Source organism: Taudactylus pleione, unplaced genomic scaffold (assembly GCF_031769625.1).
Source record: "Taudactylus pleione unplaced genomic scaffold, aTauple2 ptg000609l, whole genome shotgun sequence".
Taxonomy (NCBI): domain Eukaryota; kingdom Metazoa; phylum Chordata; class Amphibia; order Anura; family Myobatrachidae; genus Taudactylus; species Taudactylus pleione.
The window spans coordinates 15,675,060-15,700,544 of NW_028285011.1; the positions used below are offsets into that span (position 1 = coordinate 15,675,060).

General features: G+C 43.5%; 1 protein-coding gene across 4 annotated transcripts in view; it reads right to left on the minus strand.

Annotated features, from left to right (window-relative positions):
* Positions 1-25,485, minus strand: part of DMD (dystrophin) — a 2,214,077-nt gene that overhangs the window by 403,620 nt on the left and 1,784,972 nt on the right. For all 4 annotated transcript variants that reach the window (XM_088454197.1, XM_088454193.1, XM_088454194.1 and 1 more), the window contains one exon: positions 23,245-23,323. In XM_088454197.1, the coding sequence (XP_088310323.1) occupies positions 23,245-23,323 (79 nt within the window). The remainder of the gene's footprint in view (positions 1-23,244; positions 23,324-25,485) is intronic.

Here is a 25,485-nt window from a genome sequence, read left to right on the forward strand (position 1 = left end):
CTGGATCGGTCCTCGTGAGAGCAGTTTTTTCTATTCACTTATTAGTACAATGTAAAATGGGAGTATAACGTTGATTATCTACATCAGGCTTAATCAGTTAATATAAATGTAATATAGAAATGTACTCACAAGGTCAGTGGGAGGTGAATGCAATACAACAGTATAAGGCTAATACCATTGCCCTCAATATCACAACATAACATTGCTCAACATTGTAATACTGCTGTACATAACTTTCAACAATGGCAGAAAGTCAATAATAATTAATTACTGTGGCCCCACTATCATTAAATATGACAAAGATAAGTTAAGAGAATTAAACAATTCTCACATTGCATTACTTTGCAGGATGAGATGATCTGCTTAGAGTTGTAACCAGACCACTCTTTGAAAGCATCCCAATTATTTCTAACAGGATACTTTCTAATTACAAAATGATAAAATAAACCACAATCGTTAACATTTAATTACCAATAAACTGAAGTAAAATGCAAATAACTGTAATTAAAAATACACCAGCCATTAACTGTCAGCCAAGACATATATTTCCACCCTTTTAATATACTTCAGATGTATATTTGTAAACCCAGCCTAATATAATAATAATAATAATAATAATAATAATAATAATCTGTCTGAATTAAAAAAAATACATTTATATGAATTATATATTTATTTTTTTATATCAAATCACAATAGTGCCTGAAATAGTTAATAAAATAAAAAAAACCTATTAGAGAGCTATAAAATAAGAAAGCTGTTTCTATCGGTTCAAAACCAGCTTATGCAATGTTACTAGAAGCCTCATATTACTAGATGTGAGATTTATGAAGCTTTCCTATAGCTATATCAGGCCTGTGCTCACCCTGTAAGAAGTCTACAGTATTGGTCTGATGCTTGGCTGACTCTTGCTAACTGCTTGTCAGCAGTCTGGCTTTAGCTATATGTACCAGGTGCTGTCTACAAATTACCTGGCAAGTATGAAAAGGGCAAACCTAAATAGTTCATCTTGCTGAAATGTAAAATAAAATGCCAAAGGAGAAAGACAAACTACTGAAGAATAAAGAAAATGATTCCAAATCATTCACCATGCAGTCTACCAGATGGAGCAGAACAGACCCTTAAAGTGAATGGCATAAATGTCATGGCATACAAACTTTTCATCCACAAGTCTAGTTCAGCCTGGCATGCACAGCTACAGTATGTCCTACCCACTTGTACAGAGAGAGCATTTCTGTCTGTAATCTTGGTAATTGACCATTAACAATTCACTCTCACTATGTACCAAACACCTTTTGTCTACATACTGTAGCTTAAAAATGAGCAAAGCTGCTTTGCAAAAAACAGTTCCTTAAAATCTGCCTTTCCATTGTAAAGAGAGATTGATGGAAAAAAGAACAAGTTAGCCACAGTATGACATTAATATATATCAAATAAGCAGGGGGTGATTCTCTACTAAAGAAACATTTTTCACAGAGCTACTGTACAATAGAATGTCAGGTTAGCAGGGAAATATGTATAATAATTTCATGCTTACGTTTATTAGGGAAAAGGCTTCACGGTAGTTAAATGCTACATTAAACAGATGAATAATCATAAATATAGGGAGCCCATTCATCAACGCTAAATGTAAGTGAAAATAATGATTTCCCCTCATTGGCCTTGGGAAGGGGGGGGGCAAGGGGGCGGGTCGCCCCCTCCCAAACATTTGAAAGGAGTGGCAGTCGCAGACTGTAAGGGGTGCTTTATAGCAATAGGCTGCAGGGCCCCTGCACCCCACAGAGCAGGTGGTGTAATGTGTGGTCTTTAAGTTAAAACACAGAACATTACACTTCCTATGTGCAATGCAGGGGCCGTGCAGCCTATTGTTATAAAGCTCAGACCCTGACCGGCCGCTGCTCAGGGGAGGGAGAGGGAGAAAGTGAGTGGAGAGAGGAGGAGAGGAGGAGAGGAGGAGAGGGTGATGTTCCGACGCCCCTGCTGATCGGTGACACTTGAACATATCACATTATTCCTCTCCTGTCCCTGTAATATGGTATATACAGTAGTAAGTAGCTACACATCATCCTCATCTCATCTGCAGGCTGGCCCGCCCCATTAGCACTCAGTAGAACCAGCAGCAGTGCAGCACTGACTGTACCCTCCCAGATCCGCCCGCACTGTGCCTGCGCGGCTGACCCGCTCCACCTTCACAGAACTCGCGGTAACATCACTGGACCAATACCGGAAGTCTCCCCTCCCCTGTTAACAGAACAGTCTGACCAAGAGTCTGCTCGGTGACCGGAGGGTGGGGTTGTTCAGGCACCGGACCGATAATATGTTGCCCCCCAACAGAAAATTGTTCCGACACCCCTGTTTTCCCTTACATTGTAAAAGTATCAGGGCTGCTCATTACACAAGTAATGCAGCAGATGTCACTGATCTCTGCTGCTCACCTTGCAGCCCAGATACTGACCTCTATTCATCAGACTTTGATAGCGGGGAAACAAAGCCATCTTCAGATGGTGTTGGTTCTCAAAGCCCCGCTCCTTCCTGTGGGAAGAAGGTCCGGGTTGTGTAAATGGGATACGACAGGATCCCTCCGCTCGTGCTGTTGCTCACTGTGGGCCTGATTAAGAGCCGGACGCAATTAGCGCTCGCTCGTCCAGAAAATAGGGGTGGCTATTCAAATCAACCGTTCGCTCTTTGCGGTCTGTTCACGCCTCTAGGTCTGAACGAGCGAACAAAACTTGCGGTCGTTTTTTGAAAAAATACGCCCCCTGGCCGCTCGCATCCTACGTCATGTCCGCTATTTATTATATTAATCGAGTACATCGACCAGGGTATGAACTGCTCGCTATTCTTGGGGTTGGTTTTTGCTACCACAATTTTGCGAGCAGTTCTGGGTATAAAATAACCCAGTGACGTGGTCAATGACGCTGCTGTATTAATTATGCACACCCATAAAACGCCCGTTTTGACCTTTAAGCACGCCTGCGTTCTGATCTCCACTCCCCGTTTTCAAGCACCTTCCCCCGTTACCACCCACATATGCCTACTCCTGTCATTCAAATTATCAGGCATTCGCTATTTTGCGAGCACATGAATTTCTACTGCACTGACTGGTTCGCGCATGCGTATAACGATCCATACGCATGCGCAGTTGTGCGAACATCGATCGGAGCGAACGAGCGGCCGCTTACGAGCGGCCCTGAATCAGGCCCTGTGTGTGTATATTCAGGACATGCATGCGCACTAACACTGGCGGGTCAGAACCGTCAGTGTAGAGTTATGCCAATACTAATTAGCAGTGAAACTGCCAGTGTTAGGGATCATGGGGTCAACTGTTCCTGCACCATAGTAACCTTGAATTGCTCCTGTAATATGGTATCCGATGCTGCAACTTGTGGCACGTCGAATACAAAAATATTGGGGAGGGGGCAGTTGGAGCATATTACTGAATATGCCCAATAGTGACCATATATGCTGTAACTATATTTTCATTGGGTAAATCTATTGAAAAGTTCCAAGTGATTGTTCTGTCTCAACTTGATATCCAATCATATCATGGCAACAATGTTAGGAGTCATTGCTTTTAATCTGGCAGCAGCTTGTTTTTTCTCAGGCAGTTACTGTATTTTCTCCATCCTGAATGCACTTTTTGCTAGACAGCCGGGACACTTTCTGTTATCGTTACATTTATAACACAGTAAGTCTTAACATTATAGCATTGCTTGCCTGCTCCCCATAACTTTCCGGACCCTGCTTTTTTGGATTGGGCATGGATTTGACTCTTTCTTGCCTGTTTACTGTACTTTGGAGGAGATGAATCAAGCCTCGGAGAGTCATAAGGTGGAGAAGTTGCCCAAAACAACCAATGAGCTTCTGACTGTAATTTTAAGGAGTGTGCTACAGTAGATAAATGTCAATTAGAAGCTGATTGGTTGCTTTGGGCACCATCTCCAATTTATCACTCTCTGAGGCTTGATACATTTCCACCTTTGTTGTTATTTGATTGCTGTCTGGACTGACAGTTGTATGTTGTCGGACCTCACTATTGCATGCACCCTGCCCGGGTTAGGCCTTTTGTCTAGGCCTTTAGATAAACCTTCATAACCTTTACTATGTGTCCTCATTAACATCCAGAGTTTAAATTACTGCTCAACATTTTGCTTATTTATAAATATCACAATGACAGCTTATATCTTGATAATACAGTAGGAAGAAGCAGATGTCCTTCACCATCACAAAGTGGTGTTTAAATTACTTTATGCTGTTGAATTGACAAATTTTCACTTCTCTCTTTTGTAAAACACCTATTCTTACAATTTCCATATTAATTAAAGTGTCAGGAATCACGCTACATCACTACAGATCTCACCTTCACGCGGGTATACTGGCCTACGCGCTGCTGTCCTCAGTGTACCCCATCTTCCCCTGACTGCTGTAACTCTGCTATCATGCCCGCCATCTCCGCGCCTGGGCGCCGCCATGACACCGGCAATCAGCTGACCGCTGATCCTCCAGTCCCTGGGTCAGCGACGATCATGTGATTCTGAACTCCACTCAGTATCCTTCATATAAACGGACACCTGATACTGTCAGCCAACCAGCACAGACCGGGGGGATAAAATGATCTCACTGACTAGCAGCCAGTGCCTTGGACAACACATCTCACTCCTGTGCTACTGTACGATACTAGGCTCCAGACTTCTCCTCGTAGCTGTTGCAGAAGTACTTGCATCGGTTCCTATCCGATACCAGCACCATCACTTCCTATCCGATACCAGCACCATTGGTTCCTATCCTATACCAGCACCATCAGTTCCTATACGATACCAGCACCATCAGTCCTTATCCGATACTAGCATAATTGGCTCCTATCCGATATTCAGCCAAGTGGTACCCACTCAAATCCAACTTCATCAGTACCTATCCAATTACCAGGACCATCCGTTCCACATCCATCAGCTGTATCCAAAACCATTGGTTCCACATTCATCAGCTATATCAAGAACCATCAGTTCCAACATCATCTGGATCATCAGATCATTATCATTGGCTGTTGCTATCATTCCCTATTGTTTATGGGTCTGATTCATTACCGATCGCAACTGCGATTACGCACACAATCGGCCGATTGTTGCGTTCTGTGCATGCATCACAGTGCGCGTGCATGAACCGGCCACTGCAATCGGGACTGCAATCCCAGTGACTACGCAGACCCATTGCAGAGTGATTGACAGGAAGTGCCCTTTGTGGGAGGTGACAGAAGGGGTGGTCAGTGAAACGCAGACGTGCCAGTACGTGTGAACGCCATTGTATGGGTGTGCATAATTATCCACTGCGATGCCTTACGCAGCTTCAGGACTCATAGCGTGCGATAAAGTTAGCAATTTCTGAGTAAGGTGAGAGCTTGAGCAAATGTGCATGAGGCTGCGATGGTACTCGATTGTACCAATGGTTTCGTAGTCTTGCTAAACATTATGGATGTGTGTCAAGTAAAGTGGGTGTCCTTATGTTGTGCTGCAGCGGTATAGTGATCTCAATGGATTAGCATACTATCACAGTTTAACTGCGTGCATAATTGCTATTGCGATTGGTAGTGAATCAGGCCCTTTGTCCTGCTGCTTAGGCCTCAGTATTTTTGGAGAGTTCTAGGTAAAGTTTGGGAGACCCTACCAGGGGGCCGTGACCTGCACATCAGATGCAGCGAAATCCATAACTCCTCGTGGAGTACCCTGGACAAGACCGCTGGTGTGTTTAGACTCCGCACACCTGGCTAGGGTATTAGTCAACTCCCTAAACCTATCCAGTTCCCAGAGTCCAGTCTTTGTGCTACCTCCAGAGTCCAGTCTACCGATGCTGCCTCCTGAGTCCTGTCAGTTTGTGTTGTTTCCTGGATACAGACTTCCTGGGTACCGCCTCCTAAGACCTGGTTATTCGTGCACATGAGCAGAAACTATATCAAGCCCTCTAATCTCCAGGTCCCGAGTTCCACCACTGAGTCACCAGCATCACGGTCAGGAACACAAAACATCACAGTCTTGACAGAAAGTCACTACTTTCTGTACAGAGGTTCTGCCCACATACACAGCTTAAACACAAAAGTAGCCAATTGGCTTTTATACTCTTTCTAAATGGATCTTTGGAGAAATCAGAAATGCCTCCCATCCAGTAGTGTAGCTGGAGAGGGGTGAAGGGGGAGAAATAGTTCCCTTTGTAGACAAACTCTTTACAAATGGCGTTGATTAGGGTTTGGAGATAGTACTGGTATAATAGACCCACAAAGAAATTATTAATTTAAGTTAATGTACCTACACACAGATACTGTAACATCTATGTTAAATATGTTAGATGTACTGAGTATAAGTTTGTCATTGAAGATATATATTGCAGCATAGTTATGTACCGTATATACTCGAGTATAAGCCGAGTTTTTCAGCACTTTTTTTGTGCTGAAAAAAGCACCCCCTCGGCTTATACTCGAGTCATGCCCGCATGGTACGCAGCTGAGTAGTGGACGGAGTTCGGTCAGCACTACACACTGCCAAACACACAGCCGCCGGAGCCGGCAGCTGTGTGTTTGTTGTAATCAGCAAACGATGAGAGTCTGTCAGACTCTCATCGGCTGCTGCTGCTCCCACTGCGGGAGCCATCTTCCGGCTCCCGCAGTGGGTAATGGGAGAGACGACATGATGGCGTCTCTCCCATAATGCAAAGCGGCCGGAGGAGCTGATAGCAGCGGCGGGACCAGGAGCGGGGTTTCAGGTAAGTGTTTTTTTTTATTTTTATTAGGACTACTGGGGGCACTACCAGGGGGCATTACTTCTGGGGACACTACCAGGGGGGGATTACTTGTGGGGGCACTACCAGGGGGGATTACTTCTGGGGGCAGTAGCAGGGGGGGATTACTTCTGGGGGTACTACCAGGGGGGGATTACTTCTGGGGGCACTAAAAGGGGGGTGATTACTACTGGGGGCACTACCAGGGGGAATTACTTCTGGGGGCACTACCAGGGGGGATTACTACTGGGGGCACTACCAGGGAGAATTACTTCTGGGGGCACTACCAGGGGGGATTACTACTGGGGGCACTACCAGCTGCTGCATTTCCCACCCTAGGCTTATACTTGAGTCAATAAGTTTTCCCAGTTTTTTGGGGTAAAATTAGGTACTTCGCTTATATTCGGGTCAACTTATACTCGAGTATATACGGTAAGTAAAATATATTATACATATATATCTGCACTGTGAACATGGGTTTTCTGTAGTTGATAAAGCCTTGGTTCAGTCAATACTGAACAAATAACACAAGGCCTCATTAGTCAACGAGTGATATTCTTGTTACCACTCATTACTAATCTTAAATGGTGCTCCAACCAATCAGCTCCTAACTGTCATTATACAAACACAAGACAGGTAAGTCTGGTACTGTTATACAATTTCTCAGACGATATGCCCGATTCAGACAGATCGGAACTACATATCGTGAAAATCATCTAGTGTGTACCCACTATGTCAGCTGTTGTGCGCTCTTGTTTGGTTGTCAGCCACATCGTCAGGTCATCCTTACATGCAGCTCAACCTGACGATGCAACTGATGACCCCATGCCCTGGCCCACAAATCGGGCGGTCTAGCACCGGATCATCTAATGTGTGCCGGCCGTCTGATATGCCGACCCGTCGGCTGGGGGGGTCGTCTGTCGTTTTGCTAGGTACACATATAGATAGATTCAGCTTTATTGGCCAAATATACATACATACATTTACAAGGAATTAATTTCCAGTTTAGCACTCTCCCAGGTGCATAACTAGCCCTAGGGGGCTTCATCGGCCGCCCTAGGTCCCCTCCCCCTGCACTCTCCCCTCTCCTCGACTTACCTCTGGTGGTTGCAGCCTCCTTCAATGTGTGCTGCGCAGGGCAGGCACACCTCCTCTCCCAGTCGGCTCCATCTCTCCTCACTGACTGATGCTGGGAGGAGGTGGCCATGCCTCCTCCCAGTATCAGTCAATGAGGAGAGCCGGAGGCAGGGCCAGCCGGGAAGATGCGAGGCCTTGCGCAGCACACTGCTGAAGTATGCGACTACGGCTGGCCTGGCACCATAGGTGCAGGGGGCGGGTCGGGCCACGAAGGCGGTCCGGGCCCCATAGCAGCCACACCCATTGCGTCACTAACAGCCTGTGGAAAAAATCTGTTCAAGTGTCTAGAAGTTTTAACAAGCTGCGATCCATAACATCTGGCAGAGGGAAGCAATTGAAACAAATGACAACCTGGATATGTTTGATCTGCAACAATATTACTTGCCCTCCTACTAACCCTGGTCAAGTATAATTCTTGAAGAGAGGGGAGGTCAATATCGTATAGTGTGTACTTTAGGAGTTGATTGGTTGAATATCACTAGTTGATAAATGAGGCCCTCGGTGAGCTATATGTTATTTAATAAAGGATTGGAGTAGGTGTGTTCTAAATAATGCAAGGCGGCAAGGTGTGGATGTGATAAAACAATGATGTATATACTAGGAAGTACAGAGGTAGTAAATTAGGATGTGTCATACACAAATCTCTGCTTATAAAAGGTATTTTTTAGAGTACTTGTGTCAGTGGTTGCTTGAGGTATTCGTCAACATGGGCTCAGGGCTGTTAACAGATCGCCCAGAACCCTGCAGTAGGAGGGGACATGGCTATGCCCACGGGGCTCTCAATTTAGGGTGAGAGTAAACGGGGTTACTATCAAGGATGGCTCAGGAGGATCTGAGGAGCTGAAAGCTGAGGTCCCGGGTTTATGGAAGGAATCGGAGGCAAGGGGCCTGGATGTATGTCCATCTCATCCACAAGTATCGGATGTTGACCTGCTGAGAGGTGTTCACCAGTGGCCCCTCCAAGTGGGATAGGGGTTTAAGCTGCACCCAGCAAGCAGGTCGCAGGGCCCTTCAGTCAGGTATCCAATACAGGTGGGATATGGAGGGAGATAACACAGATGAGGCCCAGGAGAGTGTTCTTCTGAAAGAAGCAATAGCGAGGATTCTGTACTTGGATGTTGTACTGAGTACGTGGGCAAGGTATCAGATGCACCGCTGGCACAGGAGAGTGACACTGTAATTGTACTCGGATGTTGTACTGAGTACACGGGCAAGGTATCCAGATGCACCACTGGCACAGGAGAGTGGAACTCTAGTACTCGGATGTTGTACTGAGTACGCGGGCAAGGAATCAGATGCACCGCTGGCACAGGAGAGTGACACTGTAATTGTACTCGGATGTTTTACTGAGTACGCGGGCAAGGTATCCAGATGCACCTCTGGCACAGGAGAGTGACACTGTGGTTGTACTCGGATGTTGTACTGAGTAAGCGGGAAAGGTATCCAGACGCACCGCTGGCACAGGGGTATGCCTAGAAATGACTAGTAACAATGTTGTACAGGCAACTTCCTGTTGTCCAGAGCCCAGTAATATACCCTAAGGTAACAGTCCATTGGAGGGCAGCGTCAGCTGACAACGACCATGCTTCCTTTGGACGAAGGGTCAGTCAGGTGATGAAGACTGTCATGGCTGTGTCCATGATGGCAGCCTCGGTAACCAAGTCACGGAGCAGCACGTGGATGTTCAAGTGCGCCTAAGGCATAATTCACAGCGCGTTTCTCACCGCCGCACCTGACTTCTGACCGCTCGAGAAGTCAGGGGAAGTCGGCGCTGTGGTGAGTAACGGCCAAGCCTAGGCCGAAACCTGACAGTTATGGTGAAAATGGGGGCGTGACTGCGTCAGCTGAGGGACTGTTTGTACCTCCCACTCCCTTTGTACCTCCCATTCCCATTCTCTCTGCAACCCTGCTTGGGCTGTTCTAAATTGCATAGCAGAGCAGAGGATACTGCCGCTCGCATGCGCTGGGCATGCCCCCAGAGTGACAAGAACTTGGGATTTGATGCGTGTTCACGACAAGAAGTCATAACCCCATTCTATGAAGCCATACCCATTGTCAGACACACATCTCTGGCATGGGCAGAGAGTCTCGAATGCAGAATTCAATATGTTGGAAGGTATGCCTAACCGTGACCCTAACATTTATATTGTCAACATTTTGACTATATAGACATGTCATAAGTTGACATTTTAAGTGTGTCAACATTTTAGATGTTGAAATTTTAACCATGTTTTTAATTAGCAAGGAGTCCTTGCACTCTAAGACTGCACATTTAATAAGGCACAGTGAGGGTAAGACCTACTATATACTGTATATGCTGTGTGATAGTTTTGGGACTGGTCAGGGGCATATCTATAATGGGTGCAGAGTGTGCGGGGAACACGGGCCCCTGGGTCCAGGGGGGCCCCGCACCGCACACCCTGCACCCATAATATTACTTATCTCTCGGAGTCCCACTTCGGCGGGGGGGTCCGGCATTGGAAAACGACTGGAAAATGGCCGCGACAGCCATTTTCCAGTCGTTTGCACATACGCAGTACAGGGAAAATGGCCGCCGTGGCCATTTTCCCGGTGACCTGTGCATTCATTATAGACTCTGGGCACACTCTAGTGCCCAGAGTCTATAACTCCGGCGCTGGCCGCGCACAGATCAGTGCGCTGCCGGCCTCCGGGCGGAGAGGAGGGGGCCCGTGTTGGAGACTGCACACGGGCCCCCTCCTCTCTAGAAACGCCCCTGGGACTGGTATTGGGGCGCGGGGCTCTCTGGGCTGGTGTGGCTGGACTGTTTCATGGCAGTTTGTTTTTAGTTTGTTTTTTATATATGTAGCACTTCATACACTTTTAATTATAACCTCTTACTTATGTAAGACTTAACGCATAGGAGTTTCTTTATAATTCTTTAACCATCACTTGCAATCTCGCACTAGTGTTCTGCTGGGTTGGCCTGGGGGGTCCCATGCCCTGTATTTGTTCCATAGGAGTGTCAGGGACCTGCCTGATAGAGGTCACCTGGAGGCGGTGGACGGGCCTATAATTATGGCCATTATTATGCTAAGAACTTCTTTGATGCAATATAGCTGTATTATTATTAGGTTTAGCATGGTTAGAGTGTGCACTTGCATCTTTTTCTTTACATTTTAAGTGTATCAACATTTTAGATGTTAACATCATAACATTCAATATTCTAATCTCAACCTTATGAATGCATATTGACAAGTATGACTTAGGGGCCAATTCAGTTAGCCGCAAGGTTTCATCAGAACCTTGCACAATTAGTGGCTGCACTTTTGGGTGTTATGATGGGCAAAACCTTGCTTATTGTTACTTGCACCTCCATTGGATGTGAGGTTTCCTACCCTCCCATTATGACAAGTGTGATTATATGAACACCTCAGGTAATTAGATTTGCCCCTATATTGTAAAGTCTCAAGAAATACTAGATTGCTGCCAATATAAGGGGTAGATTTGCTAGTAGCAACCAATCAGATTCTAGTAAGGGACTTGGTAAATGACAGCTATCATCTAATTGGTTGCCAAAGGTGACACCTCCACTTTCCTTTCTAGAAGTAAACCTGCCCCATATTAAAGATGTGAGTGTTACTGGCTAAATCCATCTACATGAAGATTTTTTTTAATAGAAAATGGACTTTAAGAGCTTGATTTAGAGTTGAATCCAAAGATGCAGCTACTGCACACTTGGATGCACTTAGGGCCCCATTTATGCTTACTATCACTCTTTACTAATCTTAAATGATGCTCCAACCAATCAGCTCCTAATTTTAATTTTTCAACCACAGCCTATAAAGTGACAGTTAGGAGCTGATTGGTCAGAGCACCATTTAAGATTAGTAACGAGTGATAATAAACATATCACTCATTATTAAATGGGGCCCTTAAATTCTCAACGATGTATGGTTTCAATGTGCGGCTTTGCACATCACAAAGAATTACAGTGCCCTAACTTGCACTTATTCTTGTACACCTCAAGGAGAGTGTATAAGCACGTTGCTTCCTGAAGCTACCGCCATCTTTGAGAGACAGCCTATAGCGATTCCAAATCTTCTGCCTATGGGCTGATTCAATTACATGCAGCTGCTGGCAATTCGCGTTGCGCCTATATATGAACAGTATGTTAGGCTGATTCTGCTCATAACTCCGTAGGCTATGAGCTGAAATCAGCCTGTGACATATATCTTACGATGCAGCCAGATCCCGGCAGCACTCATGTGTAATTGAATTCCACCTATATCTCTTGCTTCCTAGTCATCACTGCTGCCTTGGTGGTTAGGAATAGCATATGTTCAGGGCTGTGTTACAATTTGTAGATGGTGGTCTCCATTCAATTTTGCACCTGTTTTGTAAAGAACAACTTTATATCTGGTCACTTTACGTAGGGGATACCCCATATTCCAGGCGAAAGGTGAAGACCATGACTAGACAGCAACCAAGATAATATGGAAAAGGGTATGACAATTAGCACACTAAACATTTCTTGGGTGATATACCACAAAACCAGCTACTTACTGCTTTATATTTAGAAGAATATAATTTTTTTAGTAATTTGAAAGCCCAATTGTAAAAAACATTTTGACAATAAAAAATAGAATAAGTGCAAGAATTTGTTTATAAGCAAACATTTTGCATTTATGAGCTGTATGCATTCCAGAAGCTGCCTTGAACTATAATATAACTGCTTAAATCTTGGGTATCAATTTAGAATTTGACCAGAGTAAAATTTTGTTTGTATTGTGTCATACAATTGTGAATAACTACTGAGTGTGCATTATGTATTCACTGTGAACTGCCTCATAAATGAGCATTTTTCGTTAGCCTGCCGGAACATGGGAGGACAAATTTAGATGGTAAAGCTGCTCAAAGGACTTTAATATTGTTCCTGTTGTTCTAGAAGAAAAAAATTAATAGTTCAAAGAGGAGTGTATTTTCTTTCATGTAACCTGCTAGACTTAGGTGGTCCTAAAATATCCATGATCAAACAAAATCGTAAATGTAAAAATAAAAGCTAATTTTAACTCGGTTCTATTCTTACTAATTTCTGTCTCTCCCTGGTCACATTTCTGACATGAGAATAGAGGGGAGATGAAATCTCACATAGAGCTCATTGATCTCTAAGGAGAAGAGCTGATGCTGTGCAGAGGGCTGTCTTTAAAAGGTGGATGTCGCAGCAAGGATGGCCGAAACTAGAACGTGCTCTACTTTCCCCTGTCCTTGTTCTGTCATCTGCTTTGGAAAGAAGGCAATGATAAATTATCTCTGTGAAATCCTGTATCTCCTACATTATGTTTTTGACAGCTGAATGGAGGAGAGGAGAGCAAATTATACCTGTGTGACTGTGCACAGGCCCTAAACCTAACCCTTAAAAAGTCAGAAAAATTAGTCCAGCCCCTAAATAAAGCACTTCTCAAAGCTTTATGCTGAGTATTGGTCTCTTGACCTTTTAAGACTACAAGGGGTAAATTTACTAAAGTGAGAGTTTTTAGAAGTGAGTTTTAAAAGTGATGTTGCCCATAGCAACCAATCAGATTATAGCTATTATCTTCTAGAAGGTGCTAGTTAAATGTTAAGTAGAATCTGATTGGTTGCTATGGGCAACATCACTTCTAAAACTCACTTCTAAAAACTCTCACTTTAGTAAATTTACCCCCAAATGTTTCAGTGCAGGCGCTGTTTAACTCAAATAGCTTCTAAATTATGTTAGGCTTTTTGTCTTTCAGATGTTAGAGGTCCTTAAAGGATACAACTAAAATAAAGAAAAAACAATATAAAAAAAAACAACAACTGTATATTCAGAATCCTAGAGTACCTGACACGAAACATGTGGAAATCTCAAGTTTTTAACTTTCCTTGGGACTAAAGTGCAGTAGACTGACAGGATTGTATGCACTGCATGATTCTTAAAAAAGTGAATCCTATGCTTCCTAGTTGCAAATATATGTGTATACGCTATGCATTCCTAAACGCTCATTGTGATCGTATCTCCATAACACTATCCCTACACACTTTGACCAATTGGACAATGAAAGCCAAGTTATTTAGAAACAAGTGATTGTTCCAAAATCCTTACACTAGTATTGAGCATAATATAGGATAGGCGGTTATGTGAGACTGTAATATCTTATGCTGGGTACACACTTATCGATGTGTACCCAGCACGATGTCGTCCCGGCATCGGCAAGTGCGTATACACTTGTCAATGCCAGCAGCGGCGGGAATGACAGCGGGAGCAATCCTGCATTAGGCAGCATGGCCCCCCACTTAGGATATGCAGCTCCGAAGGGCGATGTCGGTACACATTGCCCTATGTGGCCAATCTGTCGTCCGGTCTGCCGGATCGGATGACATATCGGTTAGTGCAAACTTTTTCGAGTCGCGGCACCCTAGAGTATCAGCATTTTTTCCACAGCAAAATATAAATGAAGTAAATTGTGCTTCTATGTCACCCTTAGGGTAGGTTATGTGGTGGATGACAGGGCTGCGCTTCTTTTTGTCCACATATTTTTTGATTGGCAGCCATTAGCACTGGTTTTGCCTATCACACTGATTAAAAATCACTTTATTTGGTACTGGACCACCAAGCTGAGGCACCCCTGCAAGTTCCTGAGGCACACAGCACCCAGTTTGGGAACCACTGTGTGTACCCAGCTTTAAAACGATTTACTATTATATTTTTTCACAAATTTCTATAATTTTACTTTTTACATTAGAGTAACACAGGAAGCTTCTGACTTAGCACAAAGAAAAGAGGACAGCACATAAACATAAGCACAAAATCGACACATATACAATACTAAAGGTTGATTATGGTCGATTTTGCAGTTTTGTGCCATTTGCCATGTAGTTTGCAAATCGGAGATTTACTAAAGTCAAAACCAACGCAAAGCTGACCAAAAATACGACATTAGAACATCGGACAAACAATTCATACTTTCACATAGATGACAATAGAAACCATAGATTTACTAACAGTCCATTTGTAAAACGACCAAAAATGGACAGAAAAACAACGACAAACCTGCCCGTTTACGATATACCTGCAGGCGAGTTTGGGAGAAGCACTGCATAGATCAGTATGATCTACGCAGGCTTCATTAAATAAAAAAGTAACCAGAGAGTTACATTAAAAAAGTGAGTAACCAGCCTTGGACATGCACCAAGTTGCACCATCTGGGGTGGGTGGGGGGGGGCTTACACTATAGCATGGGGGCTCACAGTGTGGGGTTCCCCTGCCGTAATTTAAAACCAGCCTCAAACTGGTCAAGCTCAAAAATAAAATAGGGGCCCCTCCTGAGGATCCACCAGTCCTGAGGAAAAAGGCCAGGGCTATTCCCAGCATCCCTGGTGGCTGCACAAGCAGGGTTAATGGTGTAAAAAAAATAATATATATATATTGTTCTTTGCAGTGGGACTACAGGTCCCAGGAAGCCTGCACCAACATGCTGGCACTTGTGGGAAAACAAGTGGCAGCATGCCCAGACATTTAGGACCCGATGGCACCTGTAGTCCCACTGTTAAAAAAAATATTAAAATGATTACAGGACGTGTACACAGAAGGGGGAAGTTCTTTATGTCAGTAGCTGGCATAAGGGTCGGCATTACTAACACAGCAATGAGAGCCTATCCCTATAATGGGAAGTGATCCCACTATTCTGCTAGCATGACATAGGATTTAATTGCATGCAAATTATTTTGTAGTGATTTTAGCTTTTGTTATTATTTTAGCTTTATCTAAAAGCCTGCTAAGATACAAGAGTATTTAACAATATTTTTGTAGCCCATTTATATAAGAGCAACATACTATGCAGCAATGCAGACTAAAGGCGCGTATCCACTAGGCGATTAAAATGAGCGATTGAACGATAACGACATCGTATAGCTCATTAATCGTTCACAAATCGGGCATTAAAATGTCGAAAACGACCAGCGATGCGCACTCACACCGGTCGCTTTCGACATCAATCATCGCCTGAACATACTGGTCAATCTGCCGATAACGACAGGTTGTGCATGTTCGGGGATGAGGGAGAGTGCCTATACTGAATGACATATCATTCAGTATAGGCAATTACAGGATGAGGAACAACTGTAAGATTACAATGTTGTAATCCTACTGACGTTCCTCTATCGACAAGTGGATATGTGGCATAAGGTTTGATTTAGGAAGTCACAATATATACAGAGAGAAACAAAAAGCAACAGAGAATATACGACTCATTATTAAATATAATGGAAATAGCTTCTTATTGTTGATACTGTGATTTCTAAAATGATAGCATTGACACTAGAGGTAGTCTCCAAGGACTTCATCCACTCTGATGGTGTACATACATGAAAACAAGTGTTTATTCTACTGTAATTCTGATACCAAACCACATACACATTTTGGGTTTCAGTCTCCTGGCTGTCATTGTCTATTTGTAGAGGCACCTTTAAATATTGCTGGTGACAAATAAGCCAATCCTCTGACTTGGATCACTTTCCAAATTGGCCTCATAAATTGGTGACTAAATTGGGCAGTTAAGACTATTTGGCACTTGGACCAATTGGCCAGATTTTTTAAGGTTCTGATGGGGTCTTGAATGTCAACATGATTGCGGACTACTGTTGGATGCTGCACAGAGAAGAGCCACAAGCTGTCTACAAGAGAGAAAGTACCAAAAGGAGCTTTGAGGGATAAAGGAAAAGGCACTATAAGATTTGTAAATGAGCATAAAATTATTTTAAATGTTTTTTACAAATAAATATGTTGTAACCAGAATACGTATTATTATGCTATATCCCCATATGTTCGCTATCACTTTGTGAAAAAACGTGCGTGATATGAGCGATGTGAGAAATTTGGTGGTCATATCTGAAATCAGCATGCCAACAACCATACAAATCAGTCATCAAACTGCAGACAATTTGCAATGACCCCAAATTTGCAGGCCTGTGTTATTATTGGATTACTGTCATAAATATTGCCTGCGCAGCCAGTTTAAAACTGACGCAAACTGACAGACCACATAACAATTGACAGTGTCAGCTTAATGGAGACCTTCTTATTATTTGCCTTAAAACTTGAAAAAGCCATTTAACCTCTTCTCTTCTTTAATGTAGATAATATAGTGTACGTAGCGCAAATACCATTTCTTTTTACTGTTAAGTCATGAATTTATTTGTCCACCAATCAGTCTGTTTAACACACACATACAGTAATTCACAAAAACAAAATGGTGTCTAATGGATACATAAGCTTGAAACGGCCACATACTGTAGGCCGAGGCAAGGACACAGGCTCACCCAGAGAGACTTACCAAAGCTTTACATAAATATCGGTTAGTACTGTACATTATGCCCTTTGACGTCTAATGTACTGCACAGCCCAGACACGGTGGTAATCACCACTCAGCCACAACTTCAATAAGATGCAATTTGATTAGTGTTGATGCAAATTATAAGGTAAACTTGCAACTATCTGCACATCAATAAAGAAATGGAAATCTAAAATTATATTTTTCAGGCAAAATAACAACAATAAAGAAGACAACGAACGGTGGTGAATTAAGTTTTGCTGACAAGAACATTTCACATTTAGGAGTATATTTACTAAGGTGAGAGTTTTTAGAAATGGAGATGTTGCCCATAGCAACCAATCAGATTCTACTTAACATTTAACTAGCACCTTCTAGAAGATCTAGAAGATGATAGCTAGAATCTGCATGGTTGCTATGGGCAACATCTCTACTTCTAAAAACTCTCACTTTAGTAATTAAACCCCTTATGGCCAGTGACGGTCACAAATGTTAGCAATGGAGTACGCTACATCGCATTCTCCAACAAAATGACATCTCAAGACACCATCTTGCCACTGTGCCACTTAGACTCACAACGTTAACCGCTTGATCTGTTGTTCCAGAGTCCTGCATCGCTACCCATACTGAGAGGACAGACCCCTGTTCCGCTACAGGCTCCGCTCCTTGAAGAACCAGATATCTGTAACAGTGAGTACGGCTGTACATCCACCACTGCAAAGTAAACTACAGAGCCTGGTTAAGCTACCTGAGTGGTCATTGTCTACAATTTAACTGCTTGTGGGAGCTGAGATCTCATATGTAGCAGATGTGCCAAAATATGCAATGATGCAGAAAACCACCTGCGGTGTCTCAGATCTGCTGCTTGTGTACGAAGACCCAAACATTGGTCGCACATCGGTCATTCAACAAACTTCTGAGCAACTCTATGGTTACACAGAATAGCAGTAGGAACTGAGACACCGGAGCCTTTGAAACTGCATTTGAGTCGTCCCTCCATTGCCGCCCAAAAATGTTCCCTGTCTGTCAATCACTTTGCGATTAAATCCTCACTGTGACTGCCGTCGCAGGACCATCGCGGCACATACGCAGTGTGTTATACGCATGTGCAGTTGAAAAAAAATCATCCATTTGCGAAAACATGGGCATTATGACCGTCTCTGAATCAGGCCTTTAGTTCCACATCCACAAACTTTTATTGCAAAGGAGAATGTGTAGCATGTCAAAATATATGTGCTTTATGGGGAAGAAACTTATGTAATTTCTCCAATTTATTAATCACACCCCAAACTTTTGTGTCACACTTGCGCTAGGTCAAGACAAAGATTGCAGATCAGCAATACCAACCATAGTGCAGGAAGTCCTCAGGTAAAAGAAGCCTAAGTAACCTATTGACACATGGAGAAGAGAAGGTTAATCCGAAATTTAATGAGGTGAACTAAGGGCATAAATAGTACTGAAGGTCAAAACAATTAGCATGGCCGGCCACCTAAATTAAAAGCACATTTGGTAAGAATGCCAGCATTTAACTGATCATTCTGTATCCTGGTACTAACATGAGCACAATGCAAATTAAGATGTTTTGACACAAAGGAGTACAATCTATTTTGATACTGCATATTTATGTATACAGAAGAAAGTAGGACTGACTGAAAGCAGCTGTGAACTTTCTCAGAAATGCATCACTTAAAAAAGAAATGCTACATGATTATTTTTAAATTACCCAAGAGTCAGATAGAGCTATTCATTAGTGAAAAAAATATTTTATGATAATACTGCGGGGGACAAAATATAAAGCACATCAGTAAAATGGTGGTCATATGAGAGCAATCTCAAAAAGCAATGCTCCACATAAAGCAAGTATTTATTATAAGAAATAATGTTTATTAGAGTGCAGTCAACAAAGTTATGTCCAGATTTGTTTTTAGGGTCCAAAAGACCCTAAAAAAAAGTATTTTTAGATCAACCACTCTAGTTACCTAAAAAAAGACAAACATTTCTTTTTATTTTCCTTTGATTTTTTTCTCCTGAAACTGCTATTAATGAGTTATAGTTTGTGAAGTTTCATACAATTACTATGGCAACCACAGTCACACAACATATGATGAAGTGAACAGAAAAGCTTTGGCATGCCTCTACTCTTTTCAGCAGGCACATTCACAGCACAGCTTCCCTCATTCTACCATCATATGACCACTTCCTGACAGAACGACTTTGACTCTGAGATTAAATATTTACCTCATGAAATGTATTCCAGTCGAAAGACACAGGGCCTGATTCAGAGCCGCTAGCTAGATGCGATCGCTCGCACGATGTGTATGCAAATTGCGTAGGGAGTGCAATCTCACAGCAATGCATTAGCACGCCCAGTATTTCTTAGTGTATGCAGACACCCACCAGCCTGTTTAAAGACGAACACTTGTGCACGTCATGTCCAGGAAGTGTATGCAACCATTGGTACATCGGATGCTATCGCAGCGCTTGAGGTTGACCATACCCTGCCGCAAGCACTGCGAGCACTTCAGTGTAAAAACAAGCCAGGTGACGTGTACTATGATGCTGTCTTATAATTATGCACACCTCTAAAACGCAGTTGAGATGCTCAGGCACGCCTGCGTTTGCACCTCCACTCCCCACCTTTAATAGCCAGCCCCTGTTACCACCTACAAACGGCTTCCCCTGTCATTCACTTTGCAGGGCTGTCTATGCGCAGCGAGCGAATGCATTGTGAACTTTCGCTAAGGTATGCACATGAGCACTGCGATGCGCACAATGCATACACACTGCATACGAGAGTATGCATCTTAGCGAGCGGGTCTGAATGACCTCCACAGTCCAAATTGAAGCTCATTTTAAAAGTGGTTTGCACAAAGACCCAAAACTTGTTGAAAGGAAAAGAAAAATCTGTGGACCCGCAGTTTTTATTCAGCACTAAAATGTAGTGTTTTTGTTTTCCCCTTTTATGAATTTTAGTTTTCTTTTCTATCTTATGGCCGCCATCAGGGTGTACTGCCGGGACTGGAATTCCAGGCCCATGGAGAGAGGGGTGCCCGGATGGCACCGCTGCAGAATTGCGTTGCGACACCAGTTGGTGCAGGCATGGAGAAACAGCACCGGCAACATTTTGAATATGGTGCCGACTGCGAGCCAATCAGAACTCGAGGAATGGCAGCTGCCAGTCCATGAGCTCTGATTGGCCAGCCAGCCTTCCCTGCCCTGTGCCCCCATTTTAGGTCCATCCTTCCCTGCCCTGTGACCGCCCCTACCGTCCAGCCTTCTCAGCCCTGTGCTCTCCCAGGTCCAGCCTGGTCTGTCCTGCATCCCCCCTAGGTCCAGCCCTCCCTGCTCTGCATTCCCCAGGTCCAGTCATCCCTGTCCTGTGACCCTCCAGTTGCAGCCCTCCCTGCCCTCCCATATCCAGACATCACTGGTCTTCCATATATTGCCCCACCACCCAACTTTCCCCTGTGCCCTTCACAAACCATTATCCTCTTGCCCTGCCCCTAATCTCACCACCCCTTTCATCTTCCACTTCTCTCTTCTTTATCTCTTACCATGCTCTTGCTCTTCTGCTGTAGGCACTGGAGTCCTACTGGTTGACATAGAGACACCTGATCATGGCACGTAAGCACAATCTTCTGAGTTAAATAATTTTTTTCCTCTAAAACTGCTATCGCTAGCAAAAACCCTGATGACAGTAAAATTTGCCAGTTTCTGCCAGTGAAGGCTTCTTCTTATAAACTGCACAAGTGTTATGATGGTACTTTATGTGGATCTGGCTTTTCCAATATTTTTTTATGTTGCTCTGGCTTTGTCAATGTATTTTATGTGAATCTAGCTTTTTCAACGTATTTTATGTGTATCTGGATTTACAAACACACGCACACACACATGGTAGCATCGATGTGGCTTTCACTATAAATTTAGTATAGATTCTGGTTTTCTGTGTGTGTGTGAATTTACAGCAGTTTTGCCCCACCCCTGCTGTAGCTCCACCCATATTATCCATAGCTCAACACAACTCTGCGCCGCCCCAACTCCCCAAGGGGGGCCTGTCTATTTTGTCAGTACCGGGCCCCAAAATTTCTGAGAGCAGCCCTGTTTCTGTTACATGTTTACAATGACTAGTAACTTAATGACAATTTATTGTAACAGCCAGTGGTGGAGCTATTGCCAGTGCAGGGTTTGATTTTAGATCAAGTGTGGCCAGCCCATGAAGAGAGCACAATTAGCACTTAACAAACTATAGTCTGCCACATACAAAGTGCAGTGTACATTGGGCTTGATTCACTACCGTACGCAACTGCGGATATGCACGTAATATGTCAATTGTTTAAAACTGCGCATGCGTATGCATCGCAGTGTGCATGCGCGAACTGGCCACTGCGATGGGAACTGCGATCTCGGAGGCTACACAGACAGATGTGTGTAAGGTAAAGTGGGCGTCCTTATGTTGTGCTGAGTTTGCATTGCGATCACAGTGGATTAGCTTGGTATCGCAGTTGAACTGTGTGAGTACGCAGTATTGCAATCCGTAGTGAATCAGGCCCATAATACTTAAGATATATAGAGGGCCAATAATCACAGCAAGCCGTTACATGAGACAGTAGGGTCAGCCCATCTGAGCTGAAGTTTTTTTTTCCCCGAATCTGGGCACCATGCCACAAGCCAATGCAGAGCATTGGAATTAGTTTGGGAGTCTTGGGGAATGGCAGAAGGACCTACAGTAGCACTCACCCAGGACATACTATATATACACACATTGTACACTGGACAATGTATGTAATATAGTACTAATAATAACCCTATAGATGGTCTATAAACAGGGGTGGGCAATAAGCAGCCCTCCAGCTGTTGTTGAACTACAAATCCCAGCATGCTTTACACCAGTTTTAGCAAAACTGTGGCAGGGCATGCAGGGATTTGTAGTTTTACAACAGCTGGGGGGCCGCTTATTGTCCTACCATAGTATATAGTATAGGCTGTAGTGGAGAGAGTCTAAAAAAATGTATCTCATATAAATAGTACAAGTTGGCAGGAAAAGGTTAGACAACCCATAATAAATATACATACATAACATAGCTAGTAGGCACAGAACTGAGCTTTCTATGCACATATTCTCCCCCCTGATGTTAAGATGTCTGTCTCTTCTTGCTAGCAGCTGGGGATGCCAAGAGGAGGGGGGGGGGAATAATTACCAGGGTTTGTTCGAGGGGCCCGGGTCTGTTGCCCCCTTTTTAACTGTCAGTGGCAGCAGCCTCTCTCCCAAGCCCAGCACAGTAGGTCCAGGGATGATGCTGCCGCTGAGCAGTAGCAGTCTCCTCTGCCTGCCTGCTGTGGGAAGGGGGGGGACGGGGACGCGATCGCACTGATTATCCCCCCCCCGGATCTTCCCCTAGGTGAGGGACAAAAAGTGCTCCCCTGTGCTGCACTATCTCTGCAAAGTGGCGCCGGTAATGATATTTTTTCCTCATTTGTTTTGTAGGTGACGTTGCAAAGCCTCCATGATTAGACCACACCCCTTACAGTACCCAGGCCTGGTCCTGCTCTATATGGCCCTGCTGGCAGCTGCTGTCTGGTTTCTTCCTGATTGAGCGCTCGGATCCACACACTGCAGACTTGGTGATCAGTGTGACTGCACCTTCACCCCCCACCCCCGCAGAGGAGAGGAGACTGCTGCTGATGCTCAGCAACAGCAGTCTCCCTGGTCCAAATGCAGCCCAGGACACAGCAGTGTGTGCTGGGCTGCTGACAGGAAGCTGACAGTTCTCTGCCATTTTTTTTACCTGCCTGAAAATATCCATTATTCGCACGCTAAAATGCATTGTGTCTAATTGAATTCCCCTTAATGTTACAATTAGGAGTTTTTTTTTTCCAGTCTTCACTGCTCAACATTTTTATAAGAAAGGTGCATACTTCATATTATTACAGCAAAGGGTATAATGCAACGTGTGGGATATCGAACCATGTGGAATGGGACAGTAGAATCAACCATAAAGCAGGCAGGTTAATTAGCAGACATTAAAATGCTTACTGGAAAGGAAATGCTGAGATGTGGGGCCAAAATCCCTATGGGCTTCATGCAATTGTCTGATGCGCTCATCAATGGACACCTAGGAGGGATAGAAGAAGAAGAGATTATATCAACATGTAATGATGAGTGGCAATTAGGGAAGCAAGATATTATTGCTCTGCAAGCCTTAGGGTCTCAGGCAGCGAAATGCTGTGTCAGGAGTCTAATCTCACAAGCAAATGCCTTTTCCTTTTATTATTGTTTGCGATATATTGTCTCGGTTAAACTCTAGAACAATTCAGAACACTAGAAAACAAATTGCTATTTTTCTGTAAGCCATTAAACCAAAAGCCATATGTCAGCCCTTTATCACTTAAGGCTACAACATTAAGCGGCAAAGGTAACATTTTGCCTTCTCAGCCTAAGTTTCTGATTATGTGTTCCTCCCTATTATATACACCTACTGTATATTTTTATTTTTGAATTGCAGGTTTATAAAATTATGAGCCACGAAAGGCAACATAGAGGGTATAAGATGATTCATACGGGTAACTCCATTAAGACAGACTATCAGCTACTGTACTGTGTCATTTATTGAACAATACAAATCATTAGAGTGCAGACATTTTCAAAAAAATGTGCTGCTAACATTTAATGTACAGTAATTAAACTCAAAATATTATTTTTTTTAATGAGATTCCACAGAAAGTAACCAATGTCTCTAGGTTTTGTGGTGTATAATGTGTTGCAGTCACTCTGTACAGCACTGTGGGAGATGTCTCTATACAAATGTGTAATAATAGCAGCATATACTGTACATACATATGTATTCATTTATATACACCACATTTTTTATTCAATTTACAGGTGTCATGTTGATCAAATTTGTTTGACATAATCTTGAATAATTACCATTCAGCACAATTGGTGTCAAAGTGCTGTATAATAGAAAGTAGGCATCAGCTGTGTACTTTACAGGTGGAGAAAATATGCTTTGAGATGCATTTAACATCTTGCTGTGATATTTACATAAGGGACAATGCAGTGTATAACTACATGCAAATAATAATAGGACGTTCAGTGTAACAATTTCAAGCCATATTAATATTTTTCTATGAAAAAATGAAAATTGTAAGATTTGTGACTCTGAAAAATATATCTTATTTTTATGTTACACTGTGACTCATAAAACAATCCACAGTAATGTATAAATGAATGGCAATGCATCATATATTCATGCTCTAACTTCCTTTCACTATGTTTACTCTGCAAACCCTCATCTGTGCTGCTTTGCTGCAAAATATGGTATTCCTCTCCATTAGAAAACTAAGGACTCATGGAAGAATTATCTAATCCTATATAGGTTTAGAAGTCCAGCGTAGCACCAAAATGCCAACTGGAACACGAAAAACAATAACTGCAGAAATAGTAATTGACACAATAAACATAATAAAATAGACATAAAAAGTTATCCTATGAGTTAGACTATACTTATCATGCATGAAAGTACAATATATACGGGCGTTTTTCTTTTTTTTTCTTAGGTCCGGCCTTCTGGCCGCATGCTAAGCTGTGGCGACCATTGGGCTTGTGACGAGAGCCTTGTGGTAGGGTCTCGTCTGCCGCAAGCCCCAGTGAGCTTCCAGCTCTAATAGAGTCGGAAGCTCACTACTGACATCACTGGTGATGTCAGTAGGGCTGCCCACAAACGGCAGGCGTTCCTTCAGGAACGCCTCCGTTTGTCCAGCCACCCCCCGACCCGCCTACAAAATGGGGTGAGCTGTCGATCAACATCAACAGCCGCCCCGTTTGTAGCGAGTCCCAGAGTGAATTTCTCACTCGCACAATGCACAACCCTCGACCCACTTGCGAGCGCATAGCGCTTTCGAGCAGGTCTGAATCAGGTCCATAGTCCAGAAAGAGCATTGGCGCCCTCCCCCCCCATTTTTCAAATAGGGATATAAGATGCGAACCCCAAATTTCCACAATTATGGGGCAGATAGCTCCATGTGTAAGATGTCTGACTGCCATGTGAGAGTTGATGGGTTTGAGTCCTGGGTATGACATTATTTTGAAATGTGAGTGTAAATAAAAGAGGATGTGACTGAAGGTGCTTGGGGAGGTGGCCAGATAGAGTGGGAGTCAACCAGGGAATAGATAGAGGAGGCCAGGAGATGCTGGGGATAAAAGAAGAGGAAGTTACAAGTGAGAATGATAATACACAGAAAATTGACAGCCAAAACAGTACCCCCTGCCCTGTGG